The sequence below is a fragment of the Nipponia nippon genome, unplaced genomic scaffold (assembly GCF_047370975.1).
Source record: "Nipponia nippon isolate SJK-2023a ecotype South Korea unplaced genomic scaffold, ASM4737097v1 scaffold_15, whole genome shotgun sequence".
In the NCBI taxonomy this organism is placed as follows: domain Eukaryota; kingdom Metazoa; phylum Chordata; class Aves; order Pelecaniformes; family Threskiornithidae; genus Nipponia; species Nipponia nippon.
The window spans coordinates 13,090,675-13,116,084 of NW_028262331.1; the positions used below are offsets into that span (position 1 = coordinate 13,090,675).

A 25,410-nucleotide genomic window follows, 5' to 3' on the forward strand; every position below is an offset into this window, starting at 1 on the left:
GTCCGTCTCCCCGGGGCTCGGTGTCGCTAGGTGGCACCACGGCCACGCGGCGAGGCCTGGGGGCGGTGCCGCCACCGCTGTCCCCGTCCCCGCTGCGGGCCCCGCACACGTAGTGGAGGGGACGGGCGCGGCCCGCGGTGTTTTGTCCGTCTGCGGCCGCCGTAGTGGCTCCCGGAAGTGTTTCCATGGAAACGGGAGGAGCCCGGGCCCGGCCAGGGCAGTGATGGAGAAATACGAGCGGATCCGGGTGGTGGGGAGAGGGGCCTTCGGGTGAGGGCGGCCCCGGGCGGCGCCGCGAGTGGGGCACGGCGGATCCCCAGGCCTTTTTTACCGTGGCCACACGTGTGCGGGGAGCGCCGGGCCTGTGGCACTGCGGGGTAGGGTGGGAGGCCGCAGGCGGCGTTACCATAGCAACAAGGCTCACGGGCCCTGTGGCCATGGCAACGCGGGGGTCAGCCGGCGTGTGGCATCCTGCGGGGGGGGTGTCCAGGCCCTGGCTGTTGCCATGGCGATGGGGTGACACGGCACTGGATGTGTGACACCCCGGGGGGGGGTGGATTGCAGGCACTGTTACCATGGCAACGGGGGGGCAGGGGCCATGTGTCACCCCAGGGTGGTGGCCGGGCCCTGTCCCCCCGTGCTGAGGCCCTGTCCCCGTCCCCGCAGCATCGTGCACCTCTGCCTGCGCAAGGCCGACCAGAAGCTGGTGATCCTGAAGCAGATCCCGGTGGAGCAGATGAGCAAGGACGAGCGGCTGGCGGCGCAGAACGAGTGCCAGGTCCTCAAGCTGCTCAGCCACCCCAACGTCATCGAGTACTACGAGAACTTCCTGGAGGACAAGGCGCTCATGATCGCCATGGAGTATGCCCCAGGTGGGCCCCAATCTCCCCCAGCACCCGCAGCTGGTTCCTTGGCAGGCCCAGGGGATGCCGAGCCCTCAGCGCTTGGTGGGTCGGGCTGCTCTGGCTCCACGTTGTGCGCCTTGTAAAGATCCTGTGCTTTGGACCCCCAAAGAGCCCAAACATGTCTCTCTTGAACAGACACTTTTGTAGAAAAGGATCTGGAGATCCTGATGGACACCAAGTTGACCGTGAGCCAACTGACCGAGCACTGGCACAGGCTGCCCAGGGAGCTTGTGAAGTCACCATCTTTGGAGAGATTCAAAAGACAGGTTGTGGTCCTGCGCAACCAGCTGTCGGTGGCCCCCCTTGAGCAGAGGACTGGACCAGATGACCTCCTGAGGTCCCTTCCAACCTCAGCCATCCTGTGATTCTGTGATTATATGCCTTACGCCTGCTGGTCCTATCCAAAACAAAGAGATTTCTAACACCTCTGTCACTGCTAAGTGTGTTACCATCTGCCCTTGGCTTAGGTTTCACATACATTTCCCTGTGTCAGCTCTCAGCCATGCTGTTGGTCTCACAGCTCTGTGTGGGAAGGTGTGATTTCTAACGAGATTTGCTGTGGAGGGTCAGATGAAATCAACATTTGCATCAGGGTTTGTTAAAAGTTGTACGTGAGCCCTGAATCTGGACCTCCCCTTCTCGACAGGGGCCTCTCCATGCCATGTGGCCTCTCAGACTGCAAGAAGTCTCTTTTGCAGAACAGGCTTATCTTGTTCTGCCATCGAGGTTTATGTCCTCCAAGAGCTGTAATTTTAGTGTTTCTTTTCCTGCTGCCTTTGACAATATGTCAACAGCAACTTCTCTGTCGCTGTTTCTTCGTCCCACCAACTGTGCTGCCATTGTTCTCCGCACAGTCTCGGCAGCATTGGAGGATGTGCTGCGTGTCCCACTGGGACATGCTTTTTCCCGCGCGCTTGGCTTGTTAAGATGCCGTGGCTAAATCCCCCTGGCTTTTAGTCTGGGTTTGCGCTGCCCTGTGCAGCCACCCTTGCCGATAGCCCTTTGTTGTTCTTTGCAGGGGGCACGCTAGCGGAGTTTATTCACAAGCGCTGCAACTCCTTGCTGGATGAGGATACCATCCTGCATTTCTTCGTGCAGATCCTCCTGGCTCTCCACCACGTGCACACCAAGCAGATCCTGCACCGCGACCTAAAGACTCAGAACATCCTCTTAGACAAGCATCGCATGATCGTCAAGATCGGAGACTTTGGTATCTCCAAAATCTTGAGCAGCAAGAGTAAAGCCTACACGGTGAGTGGCCTGGCTTTGCGGGGGAACTACTTGCCACCATGGCAGCGGGCTGGAAACTCTGGACTTGGCTCATGATAGTCTCTGGGAAGCTGCTGTAGGCAGTGAGGTTGGATGTAGCGTACTTGCAGTAGACCACATCCATGTGCCACAATGCTGCTTTGCTCCTTGGAGTTTATACAGGCTGATGTCTTCACGACCAAGTTTGCTGCAGAAAGGTGAGAAAGACCTGCCTGCCCGAGCCTGGGAGAGGATGGGGTGTCTGGGCCCACTGGTGAGGGTAGACAGGGTTCCTCCCACTGTCACAGTGGGAGAGGTGGTAGTTGCAGGCTCGTCTGACACATACTTGGCAACCAAATTCCTGCTTGTGCCCCACTGTCCTGCCTTGTCTTAATCTCCTCTCTCTGCTTGAGACTTGAGTATCATTCCGCAGCTCGTCTAATCTGAGTAGACGTTTATATCACGCTCATCGCTCTGGGCTCTGATTCCCTCATCTGGATAGGAGCAAAATTAGAGGTAATCTCTGTATGTGCAAGGGAGGTCACCGGAAAGGCAAATCCCTGTGTTTTTTACTGAGATTGTCAGGCAAATGTTGACACCAGGGAACAAAAGCCCAGTTCCACTAAGCTTTGGTTGGTGGTGCTCTAGCCAGCCTGTGCACTGGGCCCTGAAAGGAGCCTTTCTCTTTCCACCTCACTGCCCCAGTTTCACAGCATCATGGTGAATTTCTTTGTCTCTTCTAGGTTGTGGGAACTCCGTGCTACATCTCCCCAGAGCTCTGTGAAGGGAAGCCTTACAACCAGAAGAGTGATATCTGGGCTTTGGGCTGTGTGCTGTACGAACTTGCCAGTCTCAAGAGGGCTTTCGAAGCTGCGGTAAGAGGGATATGGTTTACATGTAGTGCAGGGAGCCCCGGCCTCTTCCAGAGGTGAAAATGCATGCTCAGATGACTCTTCTCACTGAGCCTGGAGGTGTGAAGGCAGAGGACAGTGCTGAGAACTTCTTGTTCCTTGGCCTCACCTCTGACCGCCCAGCCACTGTATGTCTCTCTTTTGTTTTCTCTCCAGAATCTTCCTGCCTTAGTATTGAAGATCATGAGCGGGACGTTTGCTCCAATATCAGATAGATATAGCCCCGACCTGCGCCAGCTCATCCTTAGCATGCTGAACCTGGATCCTTCCAAGCGGCCCCAGCTGAATGAGATCATGGCCCAGGCCATCTGCATTCGGCCCCTTCTGAACCTCTACACTGACGTGGGCAGTGTCAAAATGAGAAGGCAAGTGATACTGCCACCTTAGTGTCCCTTGGGAGGGGCTGCCACAGCCCATAACGTGTCTGACCAGCTCACTGTCTCCTCTACAAGCTCCGAAGAGAGCATTGTCCCCATGCAGCTTTCCTGTGTTACCCAAAGTGCGGCTGCTGCAGGCCACGCCTGGCCCTGTGGCTCAGGGCCACGGCAGGTGCTATGGCAGCTGTGGGCTTGTCATGACAGTAACAGTGAACAGAGAGTTGTGAGCTCAGGGGGAAGTGCGCTGATGCCAACTTCCCTCTCTCAGGTGGTTTAAAGCACCTACTGAAACAATTCTGTGAGCTGTTCAGCCGTGGCTTAGGCTCTGCCCAGACCTTCTGTGATCCAGGGCTCTGCAGGACCTCTGGGGCCCAGCTGACATTAAGGACTGGATTTTGGTTTGGCAGGCCTGAAAAACCCTTGGCTCCAGTGCCAACAGTGACCCACAGCCGGACGGGGGGACGAGTGAGCAGTGCCAGGCCGAGGGGTGAGTCCTGGCATGGTGTGTTCAACACAGCTCCATTCAGAAGGACCCTTCCCTTTGGATGTCAGGGGGTCAGACTTGAGCTTCTGGAGAGAGGAAGTTAAGAGACATCACCTTCCCTGAGCCCTGGAGGAGCCCATGGGCACCTTGGCTCTGGGGACCAAGCCGCACTCTTTCTCGGGCTGCCTCTTCCAGGTTTTGAACCCTTGAATCAAGTTTCTGCTGCTCCTGCTGCAAAGGCTGGGAACCAGCTGGTGGTGCTGAGGAGGGATGTCCCAGCACAGGGCAATGCAGTTGGCACCAGTAACAATTAGCTGGAGCTGTTGTGGTGCCGCTTCCCTCAATTCTGGGATAAAATACAAGGAGTCGTTCCCATGTGCTTCTCTCAGCCCTGGCTGGGAGCTCCCCAGCAGCCCCTTGGCAGCCTTGGACCGGTGCTGGTCTGGCCCTGCTGGCTGGCAGGCAGCTCTGCTGGCACCCAGACTGGATGGCTGCTGTCATTTCTCTTCCTGTGGCAGAGTCAGGGCTCTGGGTTCATGATTTCTCTTTGACCCATAGGTGTTCGAGGTGGTTCAGCCAGGACAGGAATCCCTCCTCCGCTGTCATCCATCTACACCTGGGGGAGCGGGATCACCACCCCACTCCGCCTGCCCATGCTTAACACTGAAGTGGTGCAGGTGTCTGCTGGCAGGACGCAGAAGGCCGGGGTCACCAAATCGGGGCGGCTCATCATGTGGGAGGTGAGTGACGGGGAACCTGGGGCAGACAGTGGCCATGGAAGCCTCGGATGTGCGATTTCTGAGGAGGAGATGTTCCTGTGCATAGGCCCTGGCACTGCGTCCCCCAGGACCGCTGTCCAGTCCAGGGTGTGGGTGACACTGCTAAGCCTGTGGGAAGGGGCTCATCTGAGTTCTCCAACCCAGCTCTTGCTGCACGGAGGTGCAGCAGCTGACATGGTTTCTCTCTGCCAGGCTCCCCCGATGGGTGCTGCGGGAGGCCCTTCTCTCCCAGGAGCCACCGAGCAGCTCCAGCCTCAGTTTGTGTCCCGCTTTCTGGAGGGCCAGTCTGGCGTGACCATCAAACATGTGTCCTGCGGCGATCTCTTCACAGCCTGCCTCACGGGTGAGCTGCTGCCTCCTGCCTGCACCTGGCTGAGTCCCAGACCCCTCTGCATGGCAGCTGGCTTGCAAATGCAGCGTGACAGCCTGGGGAGCCTGCTCAGAGCGGAACCCGAGGGATGCACTGGGCTGGGGTGACACAAAGGCCTCTGTGATCTCTTCTGTAACATCAGGTGGGGGTCAGAAATGGCAGGCACGGTCCTCCTATGATGCCACACTGGTCAACTTGGTCCCAAAGGTCTGTTTGGTATGGGGAGGGCCACAAATTGTTGTCCTGGCTGCACTGGTGTCACCTGAAGCCACAACTGGCCTGTGTAGTGGGGACTGCAGTGTGAGGAGTGTCTGAGAAGTTCAGCTTTTCTCTCTCACGTACTCTGTGAGTGTGACGCAGACACAAGCAGTGACCAGCAGTGACTGGCATTGCAGTGAGAAGTCAGTGTGAGCTCCTGCAGGGCCAGTTGTCCTCAGCTGCAGGAAGGCAGGGTCTGAAACCCCCTGGGAGGCTGGGAGGCGTTCTGGCTGGGAGGGGAAGCATGCACACCAGCCCGAGGCTGTGTTTGTGGAGCAAAGCCCTCCCAATGGTCCTCCGGGAGCCCTGTTCACACTTCTGCTGGGGATCAGGGCAGCAAATGACAGATATGCGACCGGCAAACTTTGTAGGCATGTGTTTGTCCTACCTCTCCATGGCGTTTGCCACCCTTCTGCTGGGCGGCTGCTCAGTGATACACAGGGGCTCGGTAAATACACAGTGGCTCTGTGTATTTAACACCTTGACAGACCGTGGAGTTAGCAGCTACGCAGCTGCAATAATGTTATCTCAGTGCTCTCCTATCATCTGCTGTTTGTTTGGCGGGTTGTCACAGCACATCAAGGCTGCTGCTCCTGGGAAGCTCGCTGAAGGCTTCTGGCCCCCACAGCAAGTTAGGAGTGAAAGTGGGTCCAAGTAGAGCCGCTGTCCTGGGAGCCATGGCCAGCCCCACTGGCTCTGTGTGCCTTGCAGGGCCTCACGTGTGCCAGTAACACAACTTCTTTCTGCTTTTCCAGACAGGGGCATAATCATGACTTTTGGCAGCGGCAGCAATGGCTGTTTGGGGCACAGAAACTTCACGGACGTAAGCCAGGTTTGTTGTGAGGATGCTGGGCGCACTGCTCCCCCAAGGTAGAGGGTGGATCATGCCTTCTGCGCCACGTGAGAGGGCTCGTCCCCGCTCCAGGGATGTGCATCCCAGGCATGCTCTGGCATCCAACACCCTCCCCCTCCTCTCCCTGTCACTGCGAGTTTTAAAAGACCCAACCTGCCTCTTTTTTTCTCTCTCCCCCCTACACAATGATCCCTTTGAGCGTGGGGGAAGTCAAGAGCTGCCTTGTGGTTGCTGTTGGCAGGCACCCAGCTTGGAGGCTGCCTCCAATCACACACCTGCCTGCTTCACTCTTGGCCTGCAGCTGCCAGGGTTCACTGAGAAAAGTTATTTTTCAAAAGAGCCAGTATTTAAAGAAGAGCTGTGTGTTTCTGATTGGCTGGGAGCATTAGGGCTGAGGGCCCGTCGCTCCCTTCCAGCTTCTCCCTTGCCTGCCCTCGGATGTGGCAGCAGCCGATGGCTTCCAGCCAAGCCCAGAGACTGGTGCCATTTGTCGCTGTGGTCAGCTGGCTCGTTTGTTCCTGCTCCGTCCAGACCTGAGCTGCTCGGTGCTTATTGCTGGGGAGGGGAGACCAGTTGGGAGCAGCAGCCAGATCCCAACAAATGGTGCTTTTCACTTGAAGAAGATAATGAGAATGAGACTTGCTGTGGCGAGGTGTCAGATCTAACAGCAGGTCACAGCAGGGGGCTGGGTGAAATATGGAGATCCTGGTCTCTCCACACCCTAACGAATACATGGCTGATAGCTCACAGCTCCTCTGCAGAAGAGCCTTTCAGCCAACGCATCCTGCACCAAGCCCCTGCCTGCTCAGAGCGTGCGTTAACAGCCCTTCGCACTCCCCACATGGGCAGGGGGGCGAATCCCAGCCCTTCGGCTGAACCTATTCCCTCTGCAAACTGTTGTGCTGGCTGCTTTCTTCCGCCCCAGAGATGTTTGCATTATCTTCTGTGCTGTGTGCACGTAGTCTCTAAACCCTTTGAAGACTATTTGGAACAAAAAAAGTTCTCTGGTGTTTGTGTTGGATGAAAACTGGGATGCTGCCAGCGCTGTGTTGAGGCTGCGGGGGCTGGGTGGGAGGGATGGGAGCAGCCGGGCAGGCTGGGAGGTCTCGGCTGACGGCTGCTGCTCTTCCCCTGCCAGCCCAAGATTGTGGAGGCCCTGCTGGGCTACGAGATGGTGCAGGTGGCCTGTGGCGCGTCTCACGTCCTGGCGGTGTCCAACGAGCGGGAAGTGTTTGCCTGGGGCAGGGGGGATAATGGTAAGAGGTGTCTGCTTTGCAAAACAGGGCTTGTGCTTTCCATTGCCTGTTCCCACTCCCCTCGCTGGCCCTGCTTGCCCACAGTCCTCTCCGGATGTGCCAGGCTGGGTGAGTGTGGAAGAATTGCAGCTGCTTCACTGCATACCGGGGCCCCTGTGCTTTGGATTTCACTGCCTTTCCTGGCCATAGGTCCCAGGCTGGGCTCTTGCAGCAGCTCTGTCGATGCCCTTGCTCATGGGGGTGTGCTCAGGTTTTGTGTTGCCATCAGCCGTGCCCTGCTCTGTTCCCCCTGCCAGGTCGGCTTGGGCTGGGTACCCTGGAGTGCCACAACTCCCCCCAGCAGGTCGCAGTCCCGCCAGAACACGAGGCTCAGAGGGTCATCTGTGGCATCGATTCCTCCATGGTCCTCACAGTGAAGAACCAGATTCTCGCTTGTGGGAGCAACAGGTAAAGACGCAAGGGTCTGCACTCCAGAGCTTGCCTACAGCCTCCCGGGCCTGTCCATCGGTGTCCAGACCAGGAAGAGGGAGCAAGGGGCTCTAGAAGACATCTCTGTGTGATCCTGCTCCCCAGCATATTGCTGCTGGTGGTGCAGTTATGCTGGGGCAGGATTTGTCTCCAGGGTGTCTGCGTCAGGCTGCATTCAGCCAGCTCTGAATGGTGCTTTTCCCCATGCAGGTGTAACAAGCTGGGCCTAGATCAGATCAGCTCAGCAGAGGAGCCTTCCCTGGAGGACCAGGTGGAAGAGGCCACCACGTTCTTGTGTGCCCAGTCGACCCCCTTGAACCAAGAGCCGATTGTGTGTGCGGACATCGGTACAGCGCACTCGGCTGCAGTCACAGGTGAGGGGTTTGTGCCCCGATCCCTGAGGGGGGAACCTGCATTTTCACTGTCTTCCTCCTGCCTCCGTTTCCCATGGCCTCAGAGAGGCTCAAGAGGCACCGTGCTCTTGATGTTGTTGCTCTGTGGAGCTAGATGTTCAGCATGGCAGAGAGCAATGGGCTTCAGGGGTATCAGTGCATCCTCGGGTGACACCCAGTTGTTTCTCTTGTTTCTGTTGTCAGCTTCTGGCCAGTGTTACACCTTTGGGAGCAACCAGCATGGGCAGCTGGGCACCAATTCCTGCCACAACAGCCGCGTACCCCACCTGGTCGTGGGGCTCCAGGCAATGAAGGTCACCATGGTGGCTTGTGGTGATGCTTTCACTGTGGCCATCGGAGCAGGTGAGGCTGAAGCCCCTGTGTCCTGGGCTGCAGCAGGCCCTGGCTTTCCTCTGCCTGCAGTCCATGTGGTGGCCAAGGCAGGCCTCGGAGATAGCCCAGGGCGGTACCAGGGAGATGGGAGGCCTGTTTGCTGGTGAGCTCTGTGTGCAGCAAGGCATATATATCCCTCTGCAGATGGCGAAGTGTGCACGTGGGGGAAAGGAGCCAGGGGACGCCTGGGCAGGAAGGACGAGGAAACAGGAGCGCCGAGACCGGTGCAGCTGGAGGAGACGCATCCATACTTGGTGACCTCCGTAGCCTGCTGCCACGGGAACACACTGCTGGCAGTAAAGCGTGAGTAGGGGCTTCGTTACTGTGATTCCTGCCATGAGGGCCCAGCCAGACACAATGCTTTGTGACCGGAGCTGTACTGAGTAACCCTGGCACATAAGCTCTGTATTATTCTAGTCCCTCTAGAGCTGTCGATGAATAGAAATAACTTGAAGCCCATAAAAACTCCCCTTCCACTATGCAGCAATGATGTGACACTGCTGCTTCCACTGGGCTGGGGGAGCAGAGGGACAGCAGAGGCAGTCTCGTGCACTCCCAGACAAGTGGGCTGGCCAGGGTGCGGCGGTGGGGAGCTGGTGTGCTGGCAGTCCACCAAGTATCCAAAAAGAGCAGCTCTCTAATTGATGCTGCTGAAATAGAAGCTGAGATTTGAGGCGTCGTTTTGGCTGCTGGCTTTCCATTGTGGTTTGGAAAAGATAGCGATGGTTTTGTGGTTCTTCTCTGCTCAGGCCAAAGGCAGCATCATTGCACGGTTGAAATGTGCCCATGGCGTGACCTGCCCTTCCATTGCCTGGATGTATGATGGGAGCCTGGCCCGGACTGCTGGAGGGGCCTTTCTTCCTCCTCTGCCAGGCTGATTATGGCCTCAGTGCTGGGCTGAAAGATTCCAGTCCCAGCCCACTTCAAGGAAGCTAATTACACCCCAGAGGGGAGGAGGCCCGGCTGACTGCCCCAGCACCGCGGAATCGGCCGTGGCTCCTGTTCTTCCCCTGCACGTGCCGAGCTCTCACATGATTGTGTGCTGCCACATGAAGGGGACGGGGAATGGCTGAGTCCCCAGGCTTGGGAACAAGTAGGGCATTTGTCATGGGAGTAAAAGGGTTTTGTTTCTGCAGGAAGACTGTAGGCTGCTCTCCCCTTCCGCTGCCAGAGTCACCCTGTGCTCTGTGGCAGCTGGTTTGTGGGCTTCCACCTGCAGCACTGTAAGAGCAGGGACTGAGCGCAGAGCCCCCACCATAGCCCCACCGCTGTCCCTCTGCACTATCCAGTCCAAAACTTCGACCCTCCTTCCCGGTACTGGAAGTACAAACACAGCAGCAGTGGTGTCAGGGCAGCAGCCTCGCCTGCTCCAGCACCCCTCAGTAACCAAGGTGCAAAAAGCATCAAGAGCTCTGTTAAAAAGCTAAATTCTGACTCTGGACTTTCACACAGCTCAGTCTGCCTGGAAACCTCTCCAGAGAGGACACGAGAGCTGGTGGCATGTTTGATGTCATTGCCGCTGTCGGCTCTGGCTGTGATCTGGCCTGGAGAGGGTGCTGGCACAGGCGAGCAGTGCTCCACCTTTGGGGCAGCAGTTCTGCACCACTCCGCAGTTTCCTCCCATGTGGCCAACACTGTTTTTAACCGGCTTGGGCTTCCGCCCACTTTATCGTGAGGCCATCGCTGCGCCCTTCTCTCAATCCTACTGCAAACACAGGAATAACTGGGAGAAGCCAGGCATGCTGGAGGGTGCAAGCCTCAAGAGATTGCATTTCCTCCTGCTTGGGCTCTGTGCTGAGCATTGCCTCCTGCTTGTGCCACTACTGAGGCCTTGTGGCAGCTTCTTGGGGTAGCGGGACAGGGATTGCGGTGCCCATCTGTTGGGTGTCTGGCCTGCGCAGGGCAGGGCACTGCTCCCCGTAGCTTCACTGATACGGCAGCTTACAGCTTATTCTTGGTCCTTGCCCTTTGTCTTTCAGCTGCTGTGGAAGAGTCACCTTCCCAGTGAGTTTGAGTTGAGAGGGGCCATATCCAGCCGCCCTGCAAGCCTGCCCTTGCTGCTGCCTGCTACAGCCTGGCTCGGACCTGCATCCCCGGACTTGGGAGCTCCTCAGCTGCGCTCTGAAGGCAGCGATCTGGAAACAGGGAGCTCCTAACAATGGTTCCCACGGAACCAGAGCTGGTCTCATTTATCAAATCAATGAGGGTTACTGTGAACCTCCAGTGCCCGAGAGGTGCTGCTGTGGGGCAGACGTGCCCAGAGCTCTGGTGCTGCCTTCAGGGGGTCGCGCTGGGGCTGTGCCCTTCCCCGCTGGAAGTGCCTGGGTAGAAGGGTGAGGAGCAGAGAGGTTGTTTTCCCCCATGGAAACTGTCTCTGGTTACAAAGCCCAGGCTGACAGCTTGGTGTCTGAGAGAGCTGTCAGCCTTTGCACAGCAGTGTCTGGAGTTAGGGCCCCAGGCGCTACACTGGGTGACTAAGTGCAAACCTCTTTTCTAATTACAGAAGCCTGTCCTTTCCCATCCCCCCCCCCCCCCCTTAAAACGTTTCACCCGTTTGTTGAGCTGTTTATCACGCTTTCCAGGGTCCTGGCCTGCATGACTGGCCAAACCCGGCGTGAGCAGCGTCTCTGTGCGGCACAGCCCGGCTTGCTCTCCCCGAAATGCTGCCCTGGAGCTTTCCAATTACAGCCTCCCCTGGCCCCAGGAGCTCACTGGAGGATCCTCCAGCTGACATTTGTCCTCAGGCCCCTAAATCCTGCTGCTGACCAGCTCACTGGATCCCAGCTGAGCTAGCGGAAGGCAGCAAAACATCGCCAGCGACTGCCAGTAATTGAAGTTTTTTAACCCAGATCTCTCGAGGGAGATGATGAGTTTTCACCAGGGATCCTTTCTGCAGGCGGCAGGGGGCATATCACCATGTCACAAGCAGGAACGTTTTTTTTATCTCCAGAAGGGTCCTTTCCTTTTTTTTTTTTTCCTCCTCTTTTCTTTTTTTAACTTACATCTGCCCTGGGCCATTTTTTGATGAGCTTCTGTCTCTGATCTGCCTGACATTGCAAATGCTCTTGCCTTTCACATCCATCTTTGTGCTGTTGCCAATCTGTTGTGTATAAAGTCAGTGCTCTCATAAGCTGGCTGAGATGAAATCTCTCTAATTATTTTTGTGATTCTTTCCTGTTTTCAATGAGGGAAACCTTGCTGCTGGTAGAAGCCGACTGATCCTTCTGTCATGTGAAAGGTATTGAATTTCTGCAGGTCTCTTGCTCTTTCCTCCCTTGCCGCCTCCCAGGCTCCAGCTGGGCAAGGGAGCAGGTCCCATCCAGCCGGGAAAGGTGTGTGCAGCCCCAACTGCAGACGCAGCCTCCCTGTTTGGCTCCTGGCAGGGTGCGTGCATGGGTTTTTCCCTGCCATTTTTGTTTCTTGTGGAGCTGCCTTTTCAGGTGGTTACACCCTGCTATCCCAGGAAGCTGACTTGTGTTCAAAGGCTCTGCCTGTCCCGTGGCACTTGCCTTGTCTTGCAGGTTACAGGGACAGCTCTGGCAGCCCAGTGTCGGTGGAGGGGAAGGTGTTCTCCACCCGACGAACCTGGGCACCAGAGTAATTGCAGGGCTGGGTTAAATGGACTCGAAGCCCCTCTGGGCCGCTGTCCTCCCTGCGCCGAGCTGTCAGCAGCATCAGCTCCTACAGCAACAGACTTCACTTGGCTGTGTTGTGCTCAGCTCTCAAGGCTCCCCTCGCCCCACACCATGTGCAAACACATCCCATAAGAAAGGACTGGCGTTCCTGCTACAGCCTTGCCAGGGCTGAGGGCTGGCTGGGACAGCAGGCAGGCAGGACAGAGGTCTCTGCCACCCTTTGCCTTGTCAACAGTGGCAGCAAAATGCCACCGCTCCAGGGGACGTGCAGCCAGCAGAGCTGGGCTCTCTCTGCTCCAGCTGGGCTGCCGAATCCCCCTGGCAGCCCCCCTGTTCCCACTGATGTGCTGGCGTTAGGTGGGTTGTTTTATGACTTAACGATGCCTTTGCACAGTGGTGCTGGGGCCGGAGGTGTCACTGGCTCGAACATTGGGACCCTTCGCTCGGGGCAGGGAGAACCAGTGTGAACCAGTGTGGTTTGTGCTGGGCCGGGGGCTCGCGGCGAGGGCTGGAACCCTCGGGATTTTGCAGCCTGTGTGCTCGGTGCAGGAGTTCAGCTGTGAAGCACAGTGAGATGATTTGAATAATTTAATATCGGGCTGTGACCAAGCCTGGTGAAAGGGTAAAGGAAACAAAGAGGCCCCCAGCCCCGAGCAACAATAGCTCTTGAAACGACAAGCTGAGGCATGTCCACGCTGCCGGAGGCAGAGAGCAGCCTGGGCAAATAGGCCAATTGCATTCCTCACGTCTGCTTGCTTTGTTTCCCTGCAGAAGCTCCCAGTGAAAACTGCAGGTCTCTGGGCTTCTCCCTTTATCCTTGTTTTGTTCCTGTGTCCTGCAGAGCTGGTGGTTGGATCAGCCGTGTCCCTGTGGCTCTTCCCGGTAAGGGAGGCAGGGCCAGAAGGGAGTGGGTAGGGGAGGTGATGCAGGGATGAGGCTGCCTGGTCCCACCTCGTGCATCCTGGCCAGTGCGGGTCCCCCCTGGTCACTGTCCCGCAGGGAAAGGCCGTCCCTGTGCTCGGTAAGATCCTGCTGACCTGGGGCCATCGCTGTCTGCAGGAAACAGCCCAAACCGCCTGCTGATCCCGGAGCTGATTTGATTTGATTTGATTCTGGCACCTCTGCTGTGGCTGCATCCCCGTTCCCACGAGGCTTGGCAGAAGGTGCGGCTGCCGTCCGTCTGTCCATCCACCTCCCTGCCCTTACCCCCCCGCCTTCCCTGGGCACAAGGCCCCAGAACCAGGGAGAGGACTCTCCCCGCTCCTTTCCCCAGGGCAAAACGCTCCGCCTTAACTTCTTTAGAAGCCACAGCGTGAGCTTTCTGTCCCTCCAGTTTAAGTTAAATACAAGGCAGAGGGATGGAGCAGGGGTGCAGGGCAGGGAGAGGCCTGGGGAAGAAGGCAGGAGGCCTCCCCGAGCCCAGATGGGTTCAAGGACTGACCTGTCATGGGGGATGCAGAACATACATATCACTGCACAAAGGGATTGCCCTGCCTGGAGGTTGAGCGTCGCCTTTGTGTGAGACAAATGCCTGGCTGTGATGCTGAGTGTGGGGAGGGCTTCGTTAGGCAGAGGGGAAAGGAAGGGATCTTTGTTTGCAGGGTCTGACACCTCCCAGCCGTCCTGCCAGCACAGCCAGCGCCTTCTGATGGCTTTGTCAACTCCTGGCTAATTAGCGGAGATGCTTTTTGGTGAGGTTAGGAAAGAAAAATTTTTAAAACATCAAAGGGAGGCAGTAAATAGTGATAAACCTCGGCTCTGTTTCATGCCTATCATCGGAGACGCAGGCTTTCTGAGCTTGCAGGAGTGGTGTGCCCTATGCCTTCTGCGGGGGGGGGCCCATCGCCCTGTGGGATGCTGACACACGGGGCCGAGAGCCTGTCCTTTCAGCTCGAGCCTGGTCCCGTAGCGGTGTCCAAGGACGGTTTTTAGGGCCAGGTTGCAGCGTGCTGGTGCGGGTGTCTGGGGTAGTGCCTTTTTCTTGTTGGCAGGCAAGCCTGGCTCCAGGGCGTGCTGGGACTTAGTGGCAGAACCAGATGGACCTCGGGGGCTGCTTGTAGATCCTGCCCTGGGGGTTCATGGCTCTGAGCAAACTGGGATGGGAACATCTCAACAGCAGGTTGCCCCCCCATGACAGCTCGGAGGTGCCCAGTGCACCCTGCTGCTCTCTGTACAGTTGCCTGCTATCATTTTTTTTTACATGTCGGGTTTCCAGGCTCTCTGGAAGCTTGGTTAAAGTTTAGCTCACTGCTCACCACTGTCCAAGCAGGCTACCAGCTAGTCATGACCCTTGGAAAAGACCCCATGGTGGTTGTTCATGCTCAGCATCCAATGGTACAAGCTTCCCTACTATTTGGGTGTTGGGAGCTAAAGCCCTGTTGCAGCTCGGGCCGTGGCAGGGTAACCTGTTATCCCTCGGGGTAACCCCAGAAATCAGCCACCCATCCCCATCGTGGCAGCTCTGGCAGCGAGAGCAGGCAGGCTGCCTGCCTTCCCTGCCCTGGGCTGCTGGAGGATTTTATTTTAAGCAGAGCCTCTCGGGGAGAAGGGTAACATGAGCTCCTTGAGTGACAAGTGATAGAGCTTGACTTGCTTAGCGTGTCCCCCAGGAATCCCTCTCCTCTGCCATTTGCTAATTGAAAACTGCTAACATTTGGGTCTGGAGCAACTGCCGCCCTGAATGGGAAGCTGGCTGGAGTGTGCGTTGGTGGGACTAACACATGTTCGCAGCCTGTCATCTGCTTGTCTCCATCTCTAGGGAAAGGGGAAAATACGCCCATATGCTGCTCTGGTTTCTGAAAGAGTGAAGTGGGGGCTGGAACCAGGCAGGTTTTTCTTTTATTCTCCCTCCTCGGAGCCCTTGCTGGGAGCTTAGAAACCAGGGGCCACGGGCTGCTGTTGGCTGCAGGCCAGGGCACGAGCCCTGAGCAGGACAAGGCCACGGGAGCGTGCGGGACCCCTGTGCCTGCGGCATGGGAGGACTCAGGGCAGCCCCTCCATGTCTTGCTCCGCTGTTGCCCGGCTGGGACACGGGTCACTCTCTGCGGTGGGAGCGGGGGGTATGGGAGCCGCCCCCAAGGCCTCGCTTGGGGGCACAGCCACAGCTGCGGGCAGGAGCGGGGCACCCCTGGGGCGCCCTGGGCCAAGCTGGTGCTGCCGGGGAGGGGGCGCAGGGGCAGCGGGGACAGCACGGTGTGTGTGTGTCCCCCGAGCCAGAGCCCCGGGCCGGGGGGGCTGCGGCCGGGCGGGGGGCGCTCGGCGGGTTGTGCACAAGCCCCCGGGGGGGCTGTCCGTGATGTGGTGTGGTGTGGTGTGATGTGATGTGATGTGATGTGATGTGATGTGATGTGATGTGATGCTCCCCGCGGCCCCCGGGGACTGTCCGTGATGTGATGTGATGCTCCCCGCGGTCCGTGGCATGCTGTGATGATCCCCGCGGCCGGGGGGGCCGTGCCCGGTGCGGTGGGTTCCCCCCCCCGGAGGGGCCGTGCCCGAGGCGCCGCTCCCGGAGCCCCCGGGCCGTCGGGGCCGCCCCAGCCCCCGGTGCGGCCGCGGCGGGGCGGGGAGGGGGAGCCGGGAGCCCGGCCCCCGGCCCCGGACGCGGGGCGGTGTCAGGCCGGTTCCCCCGCCCCCTCCGGCCCCCGGGCGGAGCCGGGCGCGGAGCGCGGCGGAGGCGAGCGGGGCGCGGCGGAGGCGAGCGGGGCGGCGGGATGCCGGGCTACGACTACAAGCTGCTGGAGCGGCCGCGGCGGCGGGTGCTGTGCCCGCTCTGCGGAAAACCCATGCGGGAGCCCGTCCGCGTCTCCACCTGCGGCCACCGCTTCTGCGACACCTGCCTGCAGGAGTTCCTCAGGTGAGCCCCCCGCCGTGACGTCACGGCCGCCCCGCCGTGGCGTCACGCCGCGCACCCCTTCCCCTATGCAGCCCCCGGACACCCCCCCCCCCCCCCGATCCGGGGCTCCACACCCCGGGGGGCGGCGAGTGCTCTACCCGCCCCCCCCGCCGGCCCTGGGCGTCGCTGCCCGGTGCGGAGCCGCCCCGCACGCCGGGGTGCCCCGGGGAGGGGTGCGGGGTGCCCCGGGACGGGGAGCGAGGGCGGGGTGCCGCGGGTGCCCCGGGATGGGGAGTGCGGGGTGGCCGGGGCGCCCCGGGCCGGGGAGGGGAGGGGGGTGCGGGGCGCCCCCGGCCCGTGACAGCCGCCCCGCGGGGTGCAGCGGCCCGTGGCTGCTCTCGGTGAGGAGGAGGAGGAGGAAGAGGAGGGCTGGGTGAAGCCCGGAGCGGCGAGTTTCGAGCGCTTGCAGATTTGTGCTTAACCCCTTCCTGCCCCGGCCCAGCTGGAGGAAGCGACGGGGTGGGAGGTGCACAGGTGAGAGCGACCCGGCCGTGGGCGCTCGCTGGGAGCGAGGGGACGGGGCCCCTTCCCACCCCCGCCCACGCTTTGGCAGCTCCGGCCCCGGTACCGGCAGCGGGGCACGTGCCGGGGCCGGTGCTGCCCGGTTCTTGGCTGCCGTGCCCGGCGCGGGGCCGGGGGGTCCTGCGGTGGCACGGCGAGGGGGTGCCCGTGCCCCCCGGGCCGGGTGTGCGGCAGTGTGAAGCGTCGCCCCGGGCCCCGGTTTCCGCTGCTGCCTCCGGCTGCGCCTCGCCCCACCGAGGCGACCTTCGCCCAGGCCGGGGGCCCCACGGGCTCGGCTGCCGCCGGCCGGTTTCTGCGAAACCGGGCGTTCCCGGGGCCCGTGCCAGGCAGCGCCTCTGCTCCCCTCCCGCATCCGCCCCACGGGCACCTCGGCTCTGCCGGTGCGGCCGGACACCGGGGTCCCTCCACTGAGCCGCTCCGTTTGCACCGGACAGGTTTGGGGGTCTCAGCCCACTGAGTCATCCAGCCCCGCCGCAGTGCCGGGGTGGGCGCCGGGGGTGCTGGGGGTCCGCTGCCCCCGCTGCACCCCGGCACGCCGCGAAGGTCAGAGGCAAGGATGGTGCCCCCGGGCGCTGCCTCAGCACATTCCCTGCCCGGCCGAGCGTGAGGAATGGGGGAGGCTTTGTTGGGGATTAGGCGCTGGCTTCGGGTCGCTGTCCCGCTTCCCCGCCAGCCCCGGCACCCCAACACCATGCATGGGGTGCAAGCAGGGCCGGCTGCCCCTGGAAAGGCAGCAGGACGATGCCAGCCATGGGGCAATGCCAGCTGTGGGGCAATGCCAATCGTGGGCTCCCTGGAAAGGGCTGGGTGCCCAGCCCCAGCCAGGAGCAGCTTATCTCGACAGGTGCCCGGTGACTCCCGCGGTTGCACGTGGCAGGGCTGGATGTGGCTGTGCCCCATGGGGATCACACCCCGCATCAGTGGGCTGGTTTTCCCGGGGATCACTTGGCCCCACAGCACGGGGGTGGTGGCTGCACGGGACATCACTGCACCCTGCCCGGGCATCCCAGGCCAGCACGTGCCAGGTGGCACTGCTGGCTCCATCACACTGTCTTGCATCCGCTTGGCAGCCCCGGTCAAGGCTGCGCCAGCGCCTGCCAAGGGCACGCGGTGATTAGATGTGCAGGGCTGCGTGCGGGCAGAGCGACCTCGCGGCCTCGTCCAGAGACACCTTGGGGACACCAGAGTCCTGGGGTCCCTGCTGCGTGTCCCTGCTGCGTGTCCCTGTGGGCAGCACCCGTGGCCAATGTCCATCCCACGCCAATGTCCATCAGGGATGGCGTATGGGGTGCCACCCTTGTCTGTCCCCGGGCACGGTGTCATGGGAGCCAGGGGTGAGGGTGGCTCCTGACCAGCCGTGTCACAGGCCAGGCTGCCTGTTGGGCTCCATCACCATCCTCCACCCCACGTTGCCCCTCCTCAGCAGGGCCATTCCCAGCTTGGGCTCGGCTCTCAGGAGAAGCACCCTGTCCTGGGGGCCCAGCAGGGTGGGGACCCCTCCACGGCAGCTGCCTGTCCCCCCATTGTGGCTCACCGCGGTCGCTGGTGGGGCTGTTTCCTGTGGTGTGGGAGCCCTGGGGCTACACGTCCAGGCTGCACATCTGGCACCCAGCTGTTGCCCCCCCACCCCCCTGGGCCCCAGCACCTGGGGCTGTGGGCGCCCATGACCCCTGCTGGCACGGCTCCTGGCCTGCCACCGGCACTCTGCCTTAATCCCGGGGGGCTGGGGCGGGCAAAGAGGCTGCCGGGGCTCCAGATGGTGCCATGCTCGCAGTGGCTGTCCCAGACCCCTGGGGACCGTGGCTGCCGTGCCCGGCTCGGGGAGGGGGGGGCTGCCCAGGGGGGTGTCTGGCGGGGGCATTTCCCAGCTCAGACAGATGGAGCGGGATTAGAGCTGCGGCTCCCCAAGGGCTGCAGCTCCCCGAGGGCCATGGCTGGATTTGGCAAGGGGTAAGCACTCAGCGGCGGAGGGGCAGCACCAACGTCCTGGGGTGGGATGGCGGGGACCCTGGGGGACATGGTGGCTGTGTCACCAGTGCTGCCATTCGCCAGCCCTGAGTGATCCTGACCGCTCTCTGTGTCTTGCAGCGAAGGCGTCTTCAAGTGCCCGGAGGACCAGCTGCCCCTGGACTATGCCAAGGTGAGCCCGGCACGTGGCCAGGGTACCCCGCTCTGAGGGGACGTTCCTGTCCCCTGTGCCCCCACCAAGGGGCTGGCCCCGGGCTCTGCACACCCGCCTGGCACAGCCGCACCAGCCTGGCACAGCCGCCCGTGCGGAAGCAAGAGAGAGCCCTTTGTGCCGCAGGGCTGGGGAACGGAAACCCGCTCCCGACAAAGGGTGCTTGTTTGTGTGCTGGTGGGGGGGATCCGGCGCTGGGCAGTGTGCCTGCGGCTCCTGGCCAGGCTGGGGTGGGGGCTCCGTCTACCCCTGCAGCCTGGCGCGGGATGCTGATGCCCAGTGCTGCCTCCCCAGATCTACCCTGACCCAGAGCTGGAGGCGCAGGTGCTGAGCCTGGGCATCCGCTGCATCCACAGTGAGGAAGGCTGCCGCTGGAGCGGGCTCATCAAGCACCTCCAGGTAGGGACTGGCAGGATGGGAGGGGGGGGGGGCAAGGCTGCACCCCATGGCCCCCCTCACTGTCTCTCTGCCCCCCAGGCCCATCTTGGCACCTGTGGCTTCAACGTCATCCCCTGCCCCAACCGGTGCAGCGCCAAGCTGAGCCGCCGCGACCTGCCCGAGCACGTCCAGCACGGCTGCCCCAAGCGCCGGGTCAAGTGCGAGTTCTGCGCCAGTGACTTCACCGGGGAGGCCTTCGAGGTGGGCGCTGCGGGGGGCACCATGCCGGGGGGCATGACTGTGGTGGGGACACTATGGGGGACACAGCTGGCAGGGGTGTCATGGGGGCATGGCCTGGCTGGGGGCACCATGGGGGCACAACCTGCCCATGGGGACAGAGCCTGGATGGGGCACACTATGGGGGGCACAGCCTGGCCATGGGGGGGGCACCACATGGTCCCATCCCCAGCAGGGCCGGCCGTTGTGGGTGGCTGGAGGGTGACGATGCTGCTGTGGTCCTCAGGGCCACCAGGGCACGTGTCCCCAGGAGAGCGTGTACTGCGAGAACAAGTGTGGGGCCCGCATGATGCGGCGCCTGCTGTCCCAGCATGCCCTGGCCGAGTGCCCCAAGCGCACCCAGCCCTGCACCTACTGCGCCAAGGAGTTCGTCTTTGATACCATCCAGGTGAGACGGGGCCCACAGGGACCATCACCCTGCTGGCTCCTGGCCACGGCTGACGGCCACCCTCTGTCCTCAGAACCACCAGTACCAGTGTCCCCGGTACCCCATGTCCTGCCCCAACCAGTGCGGGACGCCCAGCATCGCCCGGGAGGACATGCCCACCCACCTCAAGGAGAGCTGCAACACTGCCATGCTGCTGTGCCCCTTCAAGGAAGCTGGCTGCAAGCACCGCGTGAGTGTATCCCTAGCCCCGTGCTGGTGTCCCCCTGACCATCCTGCCATGGTCTTGTCCCCACCATGGCATGCACCTGTGCCCCCACAGCATCCCCACACCTCTCCGGCCCTGATGTCTGTCCCATCCCATGTAGCGTCCCTGTTCTGCTCTGTCCCATCCATGTGGCTCCATGGTATCCCCATCCTTGTCCTGCCTCACCCCTGTGTCGCTTTGCCACCTAAGTGTCCCCATGCCATCCCAAACAGGTGTCCCTGTGCCACTCCTGTGTCCCCACAGCATCCCTGTGCCGTCCTGCTCCAGTAACCCCATGCTCCAACGACATCTCCGTGACATGCCCACAGCATCCTTCTGCCCTGTCCCACCCCATGTCCCCACACTGTCCCGTGCCCCTGGCACCCCCCCCCGCTGACGGTCCTGCTGTCCCCACAGTGCCCCAAGCTGGCCATGGGCCGGCACCTGGAGGAGACCACCAAGGTGCACCTGGGCATGGTGTGCGCTCTGGTGAGCCGGCAGCGGCAGGAGATCCTGGAGCTGCGGCGGGACGTGGAGGAGCTGTCGGTAAGCAGCGACGGAACCCTCATCTGGAAGATCGCCGACTATACCCGCAAGCTGCAGGAGGCCAAAGCCCGCAGCAACTACGAGTTCTTCAGCCCCCCTTTCTACACCCACAAGTACGGCTACAAGCTCCAGGTCTCGGCTTTCCTCAACGGCAACGGGAGTGGGGAAAGCAGTCACCTCTCCGTCTACATCCGTGTGCTGCCGGGCGAGTATGACAACCTGCTGGAGTGGCCCTTCTCCTACCGCGTCACCTTCTCTTTGCTGGACCAGAGCGACCCCTCGCTCTCCAAGCCCCAGCACATCACTGAGACCTTCCACCCCGATCCCAACTGGAAAAACTTCCAGAAGCCAGGGGCTTCACGCAGCTCCCTGGACGAGAGCACCCTGGGCTTTGGCTACCCCAAGTTCATCTCCCACGAGGACATCAAGAAGCGGAACTACGTGCGGGACAACGCCATCTTCATCAAAGCCTCAGTGGAGATCCCCCAGAAGATCCTGGCCTGAGCCTTGGTGCCCCAGGGGGGACAGGACGTGAGCTGGGTGCTTGCCTGGGGTGCCCCAAGTGGTGCTGAGCCCCTGCCCGCAGCCGGTACCCCCGGCTTGGGGACACCGCCGTGGCCGCAGCCAGCGGCTCTCAGGTAGGCAGGGGATGGGGCTGCTCCCCCACATCCCTCCCGGGGCTGGGACCCTGCTGCAGCCCCAGCTGCCCCCCAGGGCAGCCCCATCTCAGGTGCCTGGGGGTGCCGGGGGGGGGGGGCTGGGCCCCAAGCCCCTCACCAGGGTGCCCAGCAGCCCCTGCCAGCCTCACTGGGGACCCTGTGGGACCCCACTGCCCAGAGCCATATTTTGTAAGCTGGTGCCCCCTGGGAGCACGGTTGTTATTTATTACCCCGGGCTGGGGCCCACTGCCCCCTCCTTGCCTCTTTTTTTTCAATAAAGTTTTCTTGTATTTATTACAGCTGCCTGAACTGCCTTCCTCCGCCTGGCCAGGGACGGGATGGGGGACCCCTGTCCCCAGTGCCTGCCGGCACAGGGGTGCTCACAGTGCAGCTGTGGGTGCTGGGGAACAGGGAGAGCCAGGGCTGGGCTGGGGGCATGGAGGGGGGTAATCCCTGACCCACATCTTGGCAGCAGACGGGCTCAGATGGAGACGGTTAATTCGGTAATCGCCGGCAGCAGGGATGGCTGGGGGGGTGTCACCAGCCCCAGGGTGCTGTTGTCCTGCAGCCCCCCCACCTCCATTAGCACAGGGGCAATTACAGCCCGGGGGGGCGGGGATTCAGAGCAGATAAGGGTGGGTGGGCAATGGCTGGGGACAGGAGGGGCACTGGGGCAGGTTGAGGGAGCCCAGCTGGATCAGGCCCCAGGTGTGTGTCCACCTCCCAAAATCACGCTGGCAGCAATGGAGGGGGTCGCCGTCTCTGCAGGCTAATCCCACAATTGCATTAGTGCTGCCCCAGCTTAACACAACTGGGGGGGGGCAGCGCTGCCAGGTTGTCCCCATACCCTGTCCCCGTCCCGGGAATGTCCCCCTGGGTGGGTCCCAGCCCAGCGGGGGGGGGCCTGGTGCTGCCCCGGGCTGTGGCACAGCCCCTGGGCCGGGGGTGACACCAGCTGGCCCTGGGGAATGGGGCGAGCCGCCTGCCCATACTGGTGCCCAATGCCAGCTCCTACCAGTGCTGCCTTGTCCGTACTGGTGCCCATTGCTAGCCCATCCTGCTGCCCAGTGTAAGCCTGTACCAGTGCCCAATGCTGTTCCTACAGTGGAGCCAAATGCAAGGCCATACTGGTGCCCAGTGCCAGCCTGTACTGGTGTCCATACTGGCACCCAGTGCCACCCTATACTGGTGCCCAGTGCCAGCCCCTACTGATGCCCAGTTCTTGCCGATACTGGTACCCAATGCTAGCCCTATACTGCCGCCCAGTGTCACCCCATACAGGTGCCCAGTGCCAGCCCATTCTGGTGCCCAGTATCAGTCTGTACTGGTGCCCAGTGCCAGCCCTGTACTAGCGCCTGTTGCCAGCCTGTTCTGGTGCCTGTTAACAGCCCATACCAGTGCTGGCCTGTACTGGTGCCCAGTGCAGCCTGCACTGCTGCCTGATGCCATCCTGCCTGGTATCCAGTGCTGCGCTCGGCTTGGGGGCACTGCTGCTCTAGCAGGGTTTGGCTGAGCAGAACCGCAGCCCCACAGACGGCGTTCGCTAGTACCAAACCTGCTGCTCCACAGCACATTTTCCCTCTTTCTTATTTCTTTTCTCTTACAGAGCCTCAACCTGCTTTTTTGCTTGGTCAGGACTGATGGGACCTGAGCTACATAAGGGTAAAACCACCTGACCTGCGTACATTTTATTTATATGTGTTTTATTTTTATATTTATTATATACTTTTTATCTATATAGTTATGTATATCTATACACACACTGTAGAGGAACTGTCCTGTTCCTATAGCCAGGCCATACAGCAGGGTGTTGGCAGCCTCTTGTTGCAGACCAGTTATCTTAAAAAAAAATCCATAGATTATTTATGAACTAAAAGTTTCAGCTATTGTGGTGAAGTGACTCTGGTGAAAGCCTGCACAGCAGTGCCTGGCTGTGCTCATTGACAGCCCAGCACTGGGATGCCATGCTGGGAGCTGAGAGGGAAAACAAACCCAGGGAGCCAGGGACCGTGACCCCGCACCACCTCATCCCCAGCTCAGAGATCTATTTACAACCCTCTGCTCTGCCTGCTTGGGTGTTTGTTTTTTTTTGTCCTTTTCCCCCCCCCCAATCATAAATGTCAAATTTGCCATCAGGTGTCGCTTTCCAGTAGTTCCCAGTGCCGACACTCCAGCACAGAAGCACCCAGTGCCAATCAGCACCGCACGACAGCTCCATTTATCCTGGCACTTTGCAACCGGAGCCACGACGCTCACATCTCTGCGCAGTGCCTGGCTGGAAATGTCAGCTGGATCTTCAAGCACCTCTTAACCTTCATGTGTTTGCATAAAATGGGGGAGCAAATCCCCTGCAAGACCTGGGTTGTGAAGCAGGAGGTGACGCTCTTAATATTCGTGGAGAGGGAGAAAAATCGATTTGCTACTAAATTTAGCTTCAAATATCAAGTTTAAAAATAAACTTCCTGGAAACTTATTGGTTTGAAGATTTATTCTAAAGGCTCAGAACCTGCCAGCTTTCTCCCTGCTCCATTGGTCCAATGGGGCTCGGACACTGGCCGGATGGTTCACAAGATGCTCAGGCCAGAGAGGAAAGCATTATTAAATACCCTCTAAGTCAAGGAAGTCCCCAGCCTGGATGGCAGGGGCTGGATCTTTGCTTGTTTAAGAGCCCAGCCACATTGGAGATGCCCTTATCTAACTGAACACCAGTCCTTTTAATGCCTTACAAAACCTTTGGGATGCAGACAGGGAGAATTTTTGGCAAAACCACTCCATCTACTGCTCATGCGGTGGAGTCCTGATTTGTGCTGATTACTGACACTTCTCAGCCAAGACGGCTACACCAGACATTAATATTTCATCAGGAGAAAAACGCAAGACAAATTTGCTCTTCATATCCTTTATTAAAAACCTGGCGGGGCTCCCCTCCCTCCCCCAGCCCTTTCCCTCCCCAGGACCGCGGGGTTTGTGGGCGGTGGAAGAGAGGGGTTTACAATGGGACCATTTAAATCTTGGTGTGATTTCACCACTTCAATTTTAGTGCATCTCTCAGGCTAGCAGCCATCCCAACTGATTTAATGGTTTGTACCCAATTGCCTTGAAATTAACTTAAACTAATTAGATAAAATACTCCAGTAATTTTACTGCAGTTTGGCCTTGTTGAGCATTGCAAGAGCATCCGAAAGGCAGCCACTGCTAGAAGATGTCTGACACAAGCTCCCCGAGCTAAAGGGCGAGGAGCTGACTTCAAAGTGCCCCTGTCCTTTGGCTCCTCCACCCCTGTGGACCTTCCAGGACCCCCACATCGGGCAGGATTTTTTCCAGCTCTGATTTTTTTGCAGCATCTGCAGCAGTTGCTCCTCTCCAAACTGCCTCAATCACAAGACGACATGCTGCTGGTAGAGAACATCTCAGCGTGTTGCCTACCCTGGGTCAAACACCACGTTTGCATCCTCCCACCATCTACAGTGAGCTCAGCGTAGGGGGAAAAGACCAAACACAGCAATTAAACCTTTGGAAGAAAACCTTATTTTGCCTTAAAGGAGAAGTTTTAAAAGGTTGAATCTTACTCTGCCATCTGCCAGAAGCCTTTAGCTTAGTTAGCTGCGGCTGCAGGTAACTCCTTGGTGGTGGCAGCAGCTGCTCGCACCGAAGTCCCCGCTGGCTCATTATTGCACCAGATCTTTGCTGCGGTAAACAGGTCTAACTAGCTGCAAAGATGATGTAAAAGTGTCCTGAAGAAGCTTTGCAGAAGGGATTCCTCCTCTTGGGGGGACAGATGAAGAATCCAGGTATGGAAGGAGCTCCAGTGATGGTGAGTCAAAGGGCAGATGGACGGAGACGCTGCCCTCGGCACAGCGTTTCTGGATGCTGGAGCCGGGACACGGCAGTGCCTGTGGGCAAACACAGCTCTTCCCAGCTAAGCTTAGCTGGGCTGAGCTGCCTGCTTTAGCCCAAATTGCTGAAAAGCATGTGG

The 25,410-nt window shown here is 59.9% G+C and overlaps 2 protein-coding genes across 5 annotated transcripts; both read left to right on the top strand.

Annotated features, from left to right (window-relative positions):
* Window positions 1-145: 145 nt before the first annotated feature.
* Window positions 146-15,073, top strand: NEK8 (NIMA related kinase 8). 2 transcript variants are annotated; one of them, XM_087751660.1, is made up of 17 exons: window positions 146-270; window positions 667-872; window positions 1,041-1,171; window positions 2,004-2,156; window positions 2,897-3,028; window positions 3,221-3,429; window positions 3,849-3,928; window positions 4,484-4,665; window positions 4,897-5,047; window positions 6,088-6,164; window positions 7,324-7,441; window positions 7,738-7,888; window positions 8,120-8,283; window positions 8,506-8,664; window positions 8,839-8,997; window positions 10,674-11,932; window positions 13,101-15,073. In XM_087751660.1, exons 1-16 carry the CDS (start codon window positions 224-226, stop codon window positions 10,700-10,702), a joined length of 2,148 nt encoding a protein of 715 aa, XP_087607786.1. In that variant the 5' UTR covers window positions 146-223; the 3' UTR covers window positions 10,703-11,932; window positions 13,101-15,073. The 2 variants fall into 2 exon arrangements, with proteins under 2 accessions (XP_087607786.1, XP_009463428.1); XM_009465153.2 differs by lacking the exon at window positions 1,041-1,171 and having other exon boundaries at window positions 1,924-2,156.
* A 582-nt stretch (window positions 15,074-15,655) lies between these two features.
* On the top strand, window positions 15,656-23,766 carry TRAF4 (TNF receptor associated factor 4). Of its 3 annotated transcripts, XR_015703444.1 has the most exons (9): window positions 15,656-16,182; window positions 18,832-18,883; window positions 19,217-19,321; window positions 19,400-19,561; window positions 19,824-19,985; window positions 20,059-20,214; window positions 20,647-21,413; window positions 23,041-23,096; window positions 23,571-23,766. XR_015703444.1 is itself a non-coding variant. In XM_087751684.1 (7 exons), exons 1-7 carry the CDS (start codon window positions 16,040-16,042, stop codon window positions 21,277-21,279), a joined length of 1,413 nt encoding a protein of 470 aa, XP_087607810.1. In that variant the 5' UTR covers window positions 16,024-16,039; the 3' UTR covers window positions 21,280-21,728. The 3 variants fall into 3 exon arrangements, 1 of the variants encoding a protein (XP_087607810.1); XR_015703443.1 differs by lacking the exons at window positions 23,041-23,096; window positions 23,571-23,766 and adding an exon at window positions 21,735-21,852 and having other exon boundaries at window positions 16,024-16,182; XM_087751684.1 differs by lacking the exons at window positions 23,041-23,096; window positions 23,571-23,766 and having other exon boundaries at window positions 16,024-16,182; window positions 20,647-21,728.
* The last annotated feature ends 1,644 nt before the right edge of the window (window positions 23,767-25,410 follow it).